Source organism: Microcebus murinus, chromosome 15, assembly GCF_040939455.1.
Source record: "Microcebus murinus isolate Inina chromosome 15, M.murinus_Inina_mat1.0, whole genome shotgun sequence".
NCBI lineage: Eukaryota > Metazoa > Chordata > Mammalia > Primates > Cheirogaleidae > Microcebus > Microcebus murinus.
The window spans coordinates 43,683,526-43,698,288 of record NC_134118.1 but is presented as its reverse complement, the minus strand read 5'-3'; the positions used below and the strand labels follow the sequence as shown (position 1 = coordinate 43,698,288).

At 34.6% G+C, this 14,763-nt stretch overlaps 1 protein-coding gene across 1 annotated transcript in view; it reads left to right on the top strand.

Annotated features, from left to right (window-relative positions):
* SMARCA5 (SNF2 related chromatin remodeling ATPase 5) overlaps positions 1-14,763 on the top strand; it is a 43,521-nt gene that overhangs the window by 20,448 nt on the left and 8,310 nt on the right. Inside the window, exons 10-16 of the mRNA XM_012783805.2 lie at positions 2,903-3,012; positions 5,202-5,428; positions 7,414-7,535; positions 8,243-8,395; positions 9,662-9,794; positions 13,611-13,759; positions 13,964-14,083. Coding sequence (XP_012639259.1) covers positions 2,903-3,012; positions 5,202-5,428; positions 7,414-7,535; positions 8,243-8,395; positions 9,662-9,794; positions 13,611-13,759; positions 13,964-14,083 — 1,014 coding nt within the window. The remainder of the gene's footprint in view (positions 1-2,902; positions 3,013-5,201; positions 5,429-7,413; positions 7,536-8,242; positions 8,396-9,661; positions 9,795-13,610; positions 13,760-13,963; positions 14,084-14,763) is intronic.

The window sequence follows — 14,763 nt, the reverse complement described above, 5'->3', positions numbered from 1 at the left end:
TTTAACTAATATCTAGCCCAAGTCTTGGTGATATCACCTTCTCCACTAAACACTCAGGTTGAGGCTGGCTAGGTACTTTTCTGTGTATTCTGTCTTTAATAATCTGAGCATTCTAACACACAACTTTGCACTGCTGGATTGTAAACATGAAAGCAGGAAACATATTTGTATATTTGTCTTTGTATTCCTAGCACAATGCCTGGCTATGGTGGATATTTGAACAGGAGAAACAAATTTAAGTTTATGAATGTTCAAATATTTCTACATAAATTAATTATAAGGTGCTTTAGATTCTTATGTACTGAGATTTTTGTTAAATATTTGAAGGTGATAATCTTCTAAGCACCTTTATTTCAATTTAGATGGCATTCAAGCATCTAAGTATTCTATTTACTTATTCAAAGGATTGTGGAATTTATATGTAATCTTAGGGGTGGAAAGGAGGCAGAGGAACTTGATTTTCCTTCCTGCATATTTTTCTTACCCTTCTGTTCTTGACTTTCCTTTAATAAATACATAAGTACATGTAGGTAAAGCAAACTAAAATAACTCACACAGCAGAATCAACCAGTTTTGTCAGCTCTGTTTATTTTGTTCAGAGGGTATTTTGAAAATATTTATTAAGTCAGGAAGAAGAGGGCTGGTTGCTGCCTGTCTACATTTTATCCTGCTTTATGCTCTGAAATTTCTACTGTAGCATCTGTGATCCTGTATTGAAAAGGAGATTTAGAAGTGAGTGAAGGTATGCTTAGGTATGAGATAACTCTTAACTCAATGTATCAGTTATATAATGCTAAAAAAAACCCAAAACCTTATTCCCCCCCGAAAATACCTTAATAGTTTATTAACAACCCCAGAGTTTATGGGTTGGCTTGGCAGTTTCTTTGCTGGTTTCACCCATGTTTATCCAGCTGCATTTAGCTGGACAATTCTAGAAGAGAATCAGTAGGGCTAAAAGTCTTCACTCACATGACTGGCAGTTGCTTCTGGCTGTTGACTAGGACTCAACTTGCTTCCTTGAATGGTGATAGAGAAGTGTTGTTGATTAATTTTTTCATTAATTTTTAATTTGTTTTGTGATATAGTCAGTATTTTTATAAGCCAGCATAAATAGGACAAAGGAAGGTACAAAAAGGGCTATCTTTAGTTCTATAGGTATTTTAAAACTTAGTATTTTACAAAAATGAACTATTTTCAATACAGATATACCTCATAAATACCGTGTTTAGTAAAATAAGATTTAAATGGGCATATATTGAATAAGTCTGTATATGTAAAATTAAAAATGATACCTAGTATCTAAAAGTAAGAATAATTAACTTTTGGGGAGGAAAGGGAGGATAGTGACTGGGAGTGGCACAAGAAGGATTTAGGGTATTCTTTTTATCTAGGTGATGATTACATGGGCATTTTTACTGTATTTGTTGAAAATTTATTGAACTGTACATTCATGTGAACTGTATACTTTATATATAGTTCATTTCCATAAATTAAGATCGTAAATTTAAAACTAACCATAAAGTGATCTTAATGTGGATCTTAAACAGTGTTAGACAATCTGTATGCAAGTAACTAGTTTTAAACTTGAAAGGCAGTATGAATTGTTGAATATATCATACTAGCATCTTTAAAATTTACTATTGGTTTTAGCATTTTATGGTAGTATAACAAATTTATACTCTCTCTATTTATATATAGGCACATCTTGTTTCTTTATTGCACTTTGTGGATACTGCCTTTTTTTTTTTTTTTAATTTTAACAAATTGAAGGTTTGTGGCAACCCTGTGTCAAGGAATTCTTGTCCATGCCATTTTTCCAACAGCATGTTCTCATTTTGTTAGCATTTTTTTAGCAGTAAAGCATTTTTAGATTAAGGTGTGTACATTGTTTCTTTAGACATGATGCTATTACACACTTAACAATGTAAACATAACCTCTATATGCACTGGGGAATGAAAAAATTTATGCAACTCGCTTTATTGCAGTGGTCTGGAACTGAACCCATGATATCTCTGAAGTATGCCTGTATTGAATAAATGATGATCTTGTATTATTATTCTTCGGGAACCCACTAGTAATAAGTTATATGCAGTCGGCTCTTTGTATTTGTGGGTTTTAAATCTATAGTTTCAACCAACCGTGGATTGAAAATATTCACCTAAAATATATATATATATATACAATGGGTGGTTGTGTCAGTATTAAACATGTACAGACTTTTTTTTTGTTATTCCCCCTAAACAGTTTAGTATAGCAACTATTTACATAGCATCTACATTAAGATTTTTTTGGGGGGGGGGGAGATGGGGCTTCACTGTGTCACCTAGGATGGTGTGCAGTAGCTCATTGCATACCTGACTATAGCCTCAAATTAAGCAGTCCTCCTACTTCAGCAATCAGCTTAAGCTGATCCTCCTGCTTCAGCTTCCAGAGTAGCTCAGATTACAAGCATGCACCACCATGCCAGCTAATTTTTCTGTTTTTTGTAGAGACAGGATCTTGCTATGTTGCCCAGGCTGGTTTTGAACTCCTGGCCTCAAGCAATTCTCCTGCCTCAGCCTCCCAAAGTGCTGGGATTACAGACATCAGCCACTGTGCCTGACCTATATTAAGTATTATATATAAATAATGTAGAGATGATTTAAAGTATGTGGGAGGATATGTGGAGTTTATATGCAAATACACCATTTTATATAAGGGACATGCACATTTGTGCATGTTGATATTGGGGGGCTGGAACCAATCCAGTAAGGGATGACTGTATTTGAAGGGAAAAGTCCTAAAAATCATTGATATTCAAGCAGAGAAATTTCTTTTTCATGTATTTAAGGGATAATCTTAAGATTCTGAAATAATACCAATGTTACAGGTAAAGCCATATCTGTTTATCTTTGCTCTAAGGTTTTGCGTCCATTCCTCCTTCGTCGAATTAAGGCTGATGTTGAAAAGAGTTTGCCTCCAAAGAAGGAAGTAAAAATTTATGTGGGTCTCAGCAAAATGCAAAGGGAATGGTATGTGTTCTAAGACGTGTCTGTTATCACTGTTGATTCTTTCCTAAGTCCCATTTGTATTTCATTTTTCTAATTTGTATCTTCATGGGATCTCTGTTTACTGCGTTGAACTCAGCCTGAAAAGAGTTTTCTTGACACGTAATGTAGGGCTTACTATATGATACAATATCTTGAACCTATTAGATGACAGACTCTTCTGACAGACTGAAGGTGAGATTTCATTAAACAGGGATACTTACAAAGCCCTTTATTTGGGTTTTTTTCAAAAGGGGAACTGGTGGCGCAATGGTGGAGTCACATTGGCAGTCCCCAATCTTTTTGACACTAGTGACAGATTTTGTGGAAGACAATTTTTCCATGCATGGGGTTAGGGAGTGGTGGGGGGTTTGTCACCACCTCAGCTCCACCTCAGATCTCAGGTGTTGGATTCTCACAGGGAGTGTGTGACCTGGATCCCTTGCATATGCAATTTGTAGTGGTGTTCGTGCTACTGTGAGGGTCTGATGCCACCGCTGATCTGATGTGGGTTGGGCTCGGGCGCAGTGAGATGGGGAATAGCAGCTGTGAATGCAGGTGGGGCTTCCCTCTCTCACCTTTTGTTGTGCAGCCCATAGATTGGGGACCACAGTATTATATATACTTGATAGTTCATAAATACGAAGTCGTGTATTAGTGCTAGTGACTGGTGAACTTGTAGATTGTAGAGCTATGAGAAAACTTTAAGTCCTTTTTTTGTGAACTCCATAAAGCTATATTTATTTAGCTTAAAAGATTCTATACTCTGAGTTGATATTTTATTTTAGGCAGAATAAAATGTCTTTTTGTGAAATGATGGTAATAATACATGGTTGATATTTTTAAACACCCTTAGAGGGCAAAATTAAAATGTTGAAAACTCTTTTTAAAAAATCTTTTTGTTTATTTTAAAAAGTTGTATAGGTGTATGCAATTGAAAAGGTTAGAAGCCACTGACTTAGGATTCATTTTTGTAGATAAAAATCTCAGTGTAAATTAACAATGTAAAGTGGCTGCAGAAAAAGATATCGTTAACTTTAATGTTAATACAAGTTTAGTGTTCATAGGAGGGAAATAAACAGAGCTACCCTATTCTTTACTGGTCTCACCATGTCTCAAGTATATTCAGTTGCATACTTAATTCTGATAAGTATTTGTAAGAGGCAAAGTTTTTTGTAAAAGGACTGAAAGGATGTCATATTGAAAACTGGACATGTTATCTGTGGAAAGAGCTCCACTGTAGTAGGTGGGCCATCTTATATGTCCTCAAAACTTTTGAAAGGCCATTATAGGGTAGCAAAGATAATAGGATTTTCTTGTATGGCTCTGAAATACAGAACTAAGACATGAGTCAATGCTAAGGGAAGACAAATTTTTTTTAGTTAACAGGTGGGTAAACTTTGTATAAGTCAGAATTGTGGGGGAAGGATTTGCCTTGAGTATTATTTTGTGCTCCGTGATTGAAAACTAAGCATAGATTGCTTAGGCTATTTAAGTTATTGTGTTCAGAGGATTCAAGGTCCTGAAACTTTGGTGTTTAGACAGATTATTCATTCCTTCAGGATAATGTCTAAATTCTTAGTATTCATTCAAGACTTTTTATAATTTGGCCTTAGTCTATTGCTTTCCAGACCTCCTATTTCCCTCTCTCTGTATATTTATACTTATGTTTAAATTATATTCTATTCATCTTATTCTCATCTTCATGCTTCACCATCTCATGATTCTTCCTCTCTCCTCAGATCTTTGGGTTCTTACTAAATGCTGTGCTAGTTACATGGCATATAGAATTGTGAATAGTGGTACTTATGTCACAGAAGCTTACAAACTAAAATCATGTTTAAAACTTGTCTTTTATGTTTTGCTTACTTAAAAATGTACCATACTGCGTTGTTTTAATTCCACCCAAGAGAACTATTTTGTACTTTTAAAATAATAATCCTCAAGGCCCATAGCATAAGTGTGAACATTAGAATACTGTGGGCAGTAAAGAAAAACAGAAGGGTAAAAAAAGAGGTTACAGGTGGTAAATTCCTAACCATACTTTAAATGGTGATGAATTGTTTCTAACATGTATTTTAAGGGTAAGGTTGGGAAGGGCATTAAGTATGTAAAGTGGCAGATTGGTCAGGGAATGTTTGAGCCCTCTCAAAATATTTTTCTTCTCTCAATAGGTATACCCGGATACTAATGAAGGATATAGATATACTAAACTCAGCAGGGAAGATGGACAAAATGAGGTTATTGAACATCCTAATGCAGTTGAGAAAATGTTGTAATCATCCATATCTCTTTGATGGAGCTGAACCTGGTCCACCTTACACAACAGACATGCATCTAGTTACCAACAGTGGCAAAATGGTGGTATTAGACAAGCTGCTCCCTAAATTAAAAGAACAAGGTATTTATGTCACTGGTATCAAATTGAGAAGTAATGAAAGGTATTTTAAAATTCTCATGTTAAAATGAAGGAACACCTAAAGTTGGAAATGACTATGATACTTTCTAAAGTTGAAGTGTGGGACATTAAAACACTTCTATTCATTATTTGAGCTCCAGCCTTCACCTCTGACTTTTAAGCCTTTAGTCTCTTCTCTTATAAGGAATCAGTAGTTAGAGTGACCACACTCTATGGATTTTGGGGAAGAGCTCCTACTTTATAGATACTGTTCTAGAAATTTTATCTTTTTGTCATAAAATGTGAAGAATGCTCCTCTCACCTATCCCCAGTTCTCTGTTATACAGTGGTGTTGTGTTCATGGTATTCTTCAGTTATTTAGGTGGATATTTTATTTAATTAAATATGTGCATTGACCTAAAACATTTTTATTCATAGAATGGTCACTTTTTATTGAAAAAATGGATATGTCTGTGGTATGCATTTAGGTGTATTTAAATTACATGAATGTAGAGAGAACTTAGTGCAAAGCCAGTGTCAATAATTAATAAAAAGTTGGTTTAATCTGTACTGTACCTGCTTCCCACTTCCCAGATTATTTGAAGCAAATTACAGACATTATAGCACATAATAAATTATTCAGTGTATATTTCTTAAAGATAAGAAATACCACTCCTAAAAAATCCAGTGATTCTGTAATATGAAGTATACAGATTTTAGATTTTTTAATTTTTCTATACATGATAAAAATGACCATTATATCAGTGGATGAATCTCCACTGTGATACTATCAAAAACATACTGTAAAAATTGGCAGTGGATTGGTTTACTTTTTTTCCCTTTTTTATACCTTTCTGTGGAAATATATTTTTTAAGATGCTTTCCTTGAGGCTGGGCGCAGTGGCTCACGCCTGTAATCCTAGCACTCTGAGAAGCCAAGACAGGTGGATCGTTTGAGCTGGGGAGTTCAAGACCAGCCTGAGCAAGAGCAAGATCTCGTCTCTACTAAAGAATAGAAAAAATAAGCTGGGTATGATGGTGCATACCTGTCCCAGCTACTTGGGAGGCTGAGGTAGGAGGATTGCCTGAGCCCAGGAGTTTGAGGTTGATGTGTGCTAGGCTGATGCCAGGGCACTCTAGCTTGGGCAGCAGAGTGAGACTCTGTCTCAGAACAAAACAAAACAAAACCAGATGCTTTCCTTGAAAGCAAAGTAATTAAGGGAATTGAATTTAGTTGGGAGGAGTGGCAGGAACTTGGGAGTATTCAAATATTAATAAAGGCTTTATTAAACTCTGCAGGGAAAGTGGAGACTGTTGAACATCCTTATGCTTTGGGGTGCAGGAATGTGTAACAGCAGCAGATTGTTAGCTTCAGCTTCCAGACAGGATCATTTCATAATCATTATTTTTGAAAATTACCCCTTGTCTTCATACATTCTACTGAAGGTATTATGTAGTTTGCTGAAGAAATGGAAAGCAGTTGAATAATTGGAATCATGGCAGATAAGTGAAAGACGATCAGTGTAGAGAGTAGGAGGCACATATTATGGTCCTTTGATTTGGAATGGGTCTTCAGGACTAGAATGAAACCAGAAGTATGGGGTATGTGTTGGGGAATTTTGGGTGTCATATGAATAGAAGAGTTGTGGGATGGTGGAAAGTTATTTTTAAATATATGTGGGGTAACAATATAATGATTCTCTTAGTCTTTGGGATGGAAAGACCTCCCAAACCAGATGCAAATATCTTTTTCTGTTTACCTTAGTTTGCTATGCAAATATTGCTTTTTTCTGTTTGTGCCATGATACGAAAGAAGTGGGGAATGACTGACTTGGATAATTATTGGAGTGTTTTCCCTATATAACCAAGTAGGTAACTTGGAATTAAGGGGTAATTGATTAGTTTTAGTTTTTGATAACCTTCAACTTTCATATACATTTTTCTACTTTTAAAAGCCTCTGATAATGGGTTATTGTATTCACCAACAGGTTCTCGAGTACTAATCTTCAGCCAGATGACAAGGGTATTGGATATTTTGGAAGATTATTGCATGTGGAGAAATTATGAGTACTGCAGGTTGGATGGGCAGACACCTCATGATGAGAGACAAGTGAGTAAAATTTGGAGAAGGGAGATAAAAAATATCACATAAGGGGGGAAAAGGGGATGGGTATATACAAACACAATGAGTGAGATGTGCAACATTTGGGGGATGTTCACGTTTGAGGCTCTGACTGGACGGGGGAGGGAGGCATGGGCAATATATGTAACCTTAATACTTGTACCCCCATAATATGCTAAAAAAATGTATTTCTCACAGTTGTGGAGGCTGGGAAGTTCAAGATAAAGGTGGTGCAAGCAAGGTAGCTTTTATTCTGGGACTTGCCTCTGGGCTTGCGTACAGCCACCATCCTGCCACATGCTCACGTGACCTTTTCTTTGTGTGCATGCAGGAGAGAGAGAGCTCTCTCAGGTTTCCCCTTCTTAGGGCACTAATTGCATTATGAGGGCCTATCCTCATGACCTCATGTAACCCTAATTACCTCCTAAAGGCCTTATCTCCAAATACCATCACTTTGGGGGCAAGGGCTTTAATGTGTAAATTTTGAGGGGATATAAACATTTAGTCCATAACAAAAGATGTGTGCCAAAATAATTGATGAAAGTATTGTGCATTTAATGGCATTCATGATACCTGTCAGCTCTTTAACATTGGTAATTTGTTGTGATTTATTTTCTTTTTCTAAGTAAACATTCAATATCACACACAAAAAAATCACATAAAATAATTTTCTGACACTTATTTTATATCCATAGGAATCCATCAATGCATACAATGAACCAAACAGCACAAAGTTTGTTTTTATGTTAAGCACACGTGCTGGTGGTCTTGGCATCAATCTTGCTACTGCTGACGTAGTAATCTTGTATGATTCAGATTGGAATCCCCAAGTAGATCTTCAGGCTATGGTAAGAGATAACAAATAAATATGTTCTGTGCTTAGTAGATGTCTTAGTTAGGGGAAGCTAATTCTATAGATATCAATGACTTAACCTAGTGGAATTTTGTTTTTCTTTGAGGCAATGGTTCAATGAGAGTATTTTGAAGTGGTCTTACATCCATGTTAGGATATTTCTATCTTATGTCTCTGCCATATCTTAGGACCTTGGAGTCTTCTGCTATATCCTCTGCATCCTGTGGACATAAGAAGGGAGAGAGTTGAGGATTGCCCAGGGAATTTCTTATGGGTCAGACCTGACATTCCCCACCTTCGCCCCCCACCATTGGCCAGAACTCAAATCTTTTAGCATAACTGACTGCAAGGGAATTGGTAAATGATACTGTAGTTGTGTCCCAGAAGGAAAGGGAAATGGGTTTGATGAGCAGCTAGTATGTCTGCCACTTTGGATGCTTAAAATTTATGCCCATGTACTTGGCCAGATTATTCTTATGTTGAGAAAATTGATATTGCTTATGACTGTATCATAAAACCAACTTTATTTTTTTTGTTTTTTGTTTTTTTTTTCTTTTATTTTAGCTAGATTCAGAGGAGGAAATAAAACCAACTTTATTAAATCTCTAGCATGGGACACTTTATCCTGTACTCTTTTGTAAGAGTGGCTGGGGGGAAATGATCAATTATTAGAAATAAGGGTGTTTTGTAAGGATGTTATTTGTGAAGTTACCAAAAGTTAAACAGAAAATGGCATCCAAATTAATTTGACTACTTGTATGTAGTTAATTGTGTAATATTTCAAGAATAGAGTTTTTGTATTGTTTGCTAAGTTCCATTTGTGTCACTTTTTTATCTGATAACAGTGAAAATTTAGATGTGATTTAGGTAGAAAAACATTTTGAATGTAAACCAAGGGAAAAAAGCTGAAAAAACACTTTTATCATTAAACATGAAAATTATAATTTTGTTGTATTGTCTAGAGATGTGTTTTTCCTCAGTATACCCAGTAAAATTCTGATGATGATTTTTCACAGATTCAGCAACTATGTTGTTTTCTATATGTAATTTTTTCTTGTGATATAACCAATTAATTTGATTAAAACTGAGAATTTAAGAAATATTAATGTAGTATTAGTCTGTTTTTAATTATAATTTTGTAACAATTTTAAAAACGTTTTATACTTGAGATTATTTTAAATTTGTTTCTCACTATACCCATTTCCAGTGTTAACTATTTGACTTTTTAACTATATTCAAAATAATATGGTAATTCACCTAGGACCGAGCACATAGAATCGGACAAACCAAGACAGTCAGAGTGTTCCGCTTTATAACTGATAACACCGTAGAAGAAAGAATAGTAGAACGTGCTGAGATGAAACTCAGACTGGATTCAATAGTCATTCAACAAGGTGAGCCTTAGAAATGTAAACATTTACCAAGTTGGATTGATACAGCCTGTTTTTGTCTAAATTTTCTTTAAGGAGATTATTAGGCATTTTTTGAGTCAAGCTAGCAGCCAATAGAGATGGCATATATTTCAGAGATAGTAAACTTGGTTTTGTTGTTAAGAAGATGGGTTTGGGGGCTCAGGAAAGTTGAGATTTGAATATTGACTCTGCAGATTAGCTGTTCTCTTTCATTACCTGAGCTTATTTCTTCATCTACTAAATACAGATAAAAGGTTTTTTAAGGATTAAAAGGAATAATGTATATAAAACATCTGACATTCAGTGTGGTACATATTAAATAGAGCTGTGGTAATTACAGCTTATGTGTACTAAGCACTCTTGATTACTCTGGGGAATACTGGGAAATAAAAATCAGAGTCTGATTTTATTCTTTTTTCTTGTCTGCAGCTGTTTGCTAAGTACCCATCAGATATTAGGCACTGTTCTTGATCCTAAGAATACAATAGTGAATGAAATAGACAAGTGGTTCTTATTTTCAAAGAGTTTATAATTTAGTTGGGAAGAAGAGACCACGTAAACAATGATAGAAATAGGACTAGAGGGTGAGCATGGGATTTTATTTTGGTTTGATTAGAGGAAACTTCAAGTTCTCATTCCAGATCAGCTTTTAAGGAGGACGTAATGTATTTTTTCATAAAGTTTACTGCTGTAAAGTTGATAATGAGATATAGAAAATGCAAAAGTGGGGGTGGGAAACTTAATAACCTCAAGTGTATATTGGTTTCTTTCCTTCTGTAACTGCATAATGAGCCATACTCTGTAAAACTGAAAGATACTGTTAAATTGTTCACTGATTATTTTATGTGTGGGTCACCAGTCTCTAATTTACATGTAAGGGAATATTTTATATTTCTTTGGTATCTTGTAATGCCAGCCAATATTGTTAGCCACATGTCTGAATACAATACATGATTATTTATTTTTACTAATTGTTTTTGTTAAGAATAGCTTAACATTGAGTGCTTGCTTTGTGCCAGGCAATGTGCTAAATTCTTAACATTCATTATCTCCTTTAGTCTTAGGGTCAACTTGATGAGATGTTTGGCATCAGAGTAAGAGGCCTTAGAGAGATTAAGCCTCTTGTCCACTGTCTACAGCTTGGAAATGACACAGTTTAGGGCATCAAGAACTATGTTAACTATTAATGTGTTTAATTAGGAAAGTCTCTGTAGACTTCTGGAGCCTGCCAACCCATGAAGTGATGTCTCATGGGTGATATAATGGCGTATGTTTTTTCATCACACTCATCCCTGTGTTTTGACAAACACCTGCCATATGGTTCTTGTTCTCAATTATTCTCACTATAAAATTTTTATAAACTTAGAAATCTGAGTTTTTGACTTAGAGGTTTTTTGTTGTTGTTTTTAATATTTACTGGGGTGAATTTTGGAGCAAACCTTTGGGCTAGTGACTTTGTTGTCCTATTTGTAGATATATTACTCAAACAACAAGCCTCAGGTGCATAGCTCTGTGTTAATGTTTTGTGGACTGAGGGACATAATTAAAAATGTGAGCTTACACAGAAGCACTTTATATCTGAAAGGCTTCCTTCCTACCCAATGGGGAAGTAGTTTGCATAAGCCTGAAAACATTTTGATAGTAATGAGATAACTACCAATTCAAAGAAGCATATTTTGTAGATATATCCTGACTTTGAAATGTCACAGATGTTCGGTTGTACATTCTATTAGGGATACAAAACCATGACACAAGATTTTAAAGAAGTTGTTGATAACAATTTGGATCTTTTTCCACTTATTGCAAGTTGGTTGGAATATAAAAATTGAAGCTTTATATATGTGTATGTAAATTACCCTTGAGGGTTAAAACAATTCTTTGTAGGTTTTTGTTTCTTTTGATAACCTGTATTTTTGAAAACACAAATTATAGGCTTGGCTAAATTCCTGCCAGCTGAAGATGTTTAGTAATTTATTAATGCTGAGTTTCTTCTATGATCCCAATAAGTTTTTAGGAGTTTCAGTTCTTAATGTTGGAAAGTTTTTAGAAACTGCTGTCATATATTTCAATTCTTCTATAAAGTTTGGCTATAGGAAGGTTTTTTTGTATCTCATTTTTCTAAGGAATAAAAGTGATTTGGGAGTATTAATATATTTCTGCTCATCAGAAACTTATTAGGTTATTAAGTATGAAATATCTGATTTCCTTAAGTACTAAGTTTGACAGTTGATATCTCTGACACGTCACTTTGACACTTCCTGTTTTATTTTTATTGTGAAGGTTCATCCTCAGGCTTACAAAACACGTTTTGGCTTTTGATTATTTTTTAAATTTTTTTAGAGCAAGTTTTGTGAAACCATGGGTAAGTCAAAAATTGGTGTTATTTTCGAATACAAGTTCCCTCATGGAACCAATGCAGCATAGACAGCTCAGAATATCAAATGAAGTGTTTGGGAAGGATGTGGCTGATGAACATGCATAAGGTGGATGGTTTGAGAAGTTCTGTTGATTTTAATCTTGAAAATGAGCCACGTGGGTGACCTGAGACCAAGGTGGATAATGATGAGATGAAAGCTGTAGTGGAAGTGAATCCATCTCAACCTACTTGGGAATTAGCAGCAAGGCTTGATATTTATAACTGTTAACTCGATGTTAACAGTATTAGAACATTTGAAACAAATCGGCAAGGTAAAGAAGCTAAATAGATGGGTTTCGCATGAATTTAATGAGTGTCAGAAAAGAAATCATCCGAAGCTTGCCTTTCTTTGCTTTCATGACATAAAGGCGAACTGTTTCTACACCGTATTGTATGAAAAATGGATTCTTTTTGACAATTGTAAGAGTTCAGCACAATGGTTGGTTGGATAAAGATGAAGTGCCAAAACACTGTCCAAAACTGAATATTCATCCAAAAAGCTAATGGTATCTGTTGGTCTAGTACTGGTCCATTATAGCTTCATGAAACCTGGTCAGTCAATTATAGCGGATGTCTACTGCAACCAGTTGGAGGAAATGATGAGGATGCTTATGATGAAGCAGCTGAGATTGGTCGATAGAGATAGGCCAGTCCTCCTGCAAGACAATGCTTAACAATATATGCTGCACAAACAATGCTGCTCAAACTACAGAAGCTGGATTTGGAAACTCTCATCATCATATTCACCAGACCTTGCACCAACTGACTACCACTTCTTTCAGGCTTTAGACCACTTCTTGCAAGGAAAAATATTCAATTCTTTAAATAAACTCTGGAAAACACCTTTTGCAATTTCATTGCCACTCGTTCTCCAGGCTTCTTCATTGCTGGCATAAACCAGTTACTGTTAAGATGGCAAATCTGTGCCAATAGTTTAGGTGCATATTTTGATTAATTATACCACTTCTTTTTTGAGATATAATAAACTACACTTTTAATTTGAAATTAGATATTTCATATTTAATGACCTAATGCTCTCATCTGTTGAAACTTGCGAGTTTTTAAAAATTTATTTTGCCAATAATTTTGATTTTCAAACATCTCAAATTACTATATTTACCCCACAAAAGAATATATTTCATTGAGATAGTATACATAGGCTTCATTATGTAATACATAAGCTTTAAAAACATTTTAAAGCTTACCAACTGAAAATTTGGTGTTAAATTTAAAAACAAAAGTAATCAGATGTGAATAAATAGTAACAAATGATGGATGTTTGAGACAAAATTACAAGGTATTACATGTAATGTTTAAAATTTCAAGTTTCCAATAAAATATGGTCTGTTTCATAACCTTTACACAACACAATCTTTTTTTAGGGAGGCTCGTGGATCAGAATCTGAACAAAATTGGGAAAGATGAAATGCTTCAAATGATTCGACATGGGGCAACACATGTATTTGCCTCAAAGGAAAGTGAGATCACTGATGAGGATATTGATGGTATTTTGGAAAGAGGTGCAAAGAAGGTGAGATGTGGATTAAGTGATGCTTTTAATATAAAATATTTTAGATCAGGACTATTTGAGCACATACTTGTTATGTGAATTGTAGAATCGTATTTCCATAAAAAGAAGGTTTTATTAAGTGTAAATAAAATCTAACTCATTTTTACTACAGATCTCATGCTTTTTTTACTCTGAATGTAATAAGGTGTTTTCTTTGTTCTTTAGACTGCAGAGATGAATGAAAAGCTCTCCAAGATGGGTGAAAGCTCACTTAGAAACTTTACGATGGATACAGAATCAAGTGTTTATAACTTTGAAGGAGAAGACTATAGAGAAAAACAAAAGGTAATTTAGGGGTTTGGGTTACCTGAAAGCTTTATTTTTACTGGAAACTTAGAATTTTAAGTGCTAGATGTAATCTCTTGTAATTTTGTCTCAAACAGTAGTCATTTTTATATACTCATATCTAAATTTTTTTCATAATTATATAAAATTTAATGCCAGTTTTTCAATTGGTAACCTCTGAAATGTCTTTAAAGTTCATGTAATGAAGTTTGTTGTGTACTGTTAATGTGAAATACCGTCTCGTATGGGATGAATATAGTAATTTGGGATATTTGAAATGAAAATAATTGGCGAAAACTGTCAAAACCTGATTCTTTTTTTTTAAACAGCAGAATTGACTGGTAATAGAAAAATTTCTTAATTTCATGAGTAATATTTGCTAATACAGAGAGAAATTGGAAAATACCTATGGGGAGAAGAATAAAATAATTCCACCTAGTGTTTTCCGTGTTAACATTAGACATGTATATCCTCACAGTTTTTTCAAAGTTAACTATGTGTCTACATTTTCCTCCAATTTGGGTTTATAGCATACATTATGTACCATTCCCTCCCTCATTTAACAAACTATTTGTTTGGGCAAGAAATACTTACTGAATGCCTATACCATTAGTAGATACTGTCCCAGTGTTAATTACATAATAAAGAACAAAATATCCCTATTATCGTAGAGCTTTATA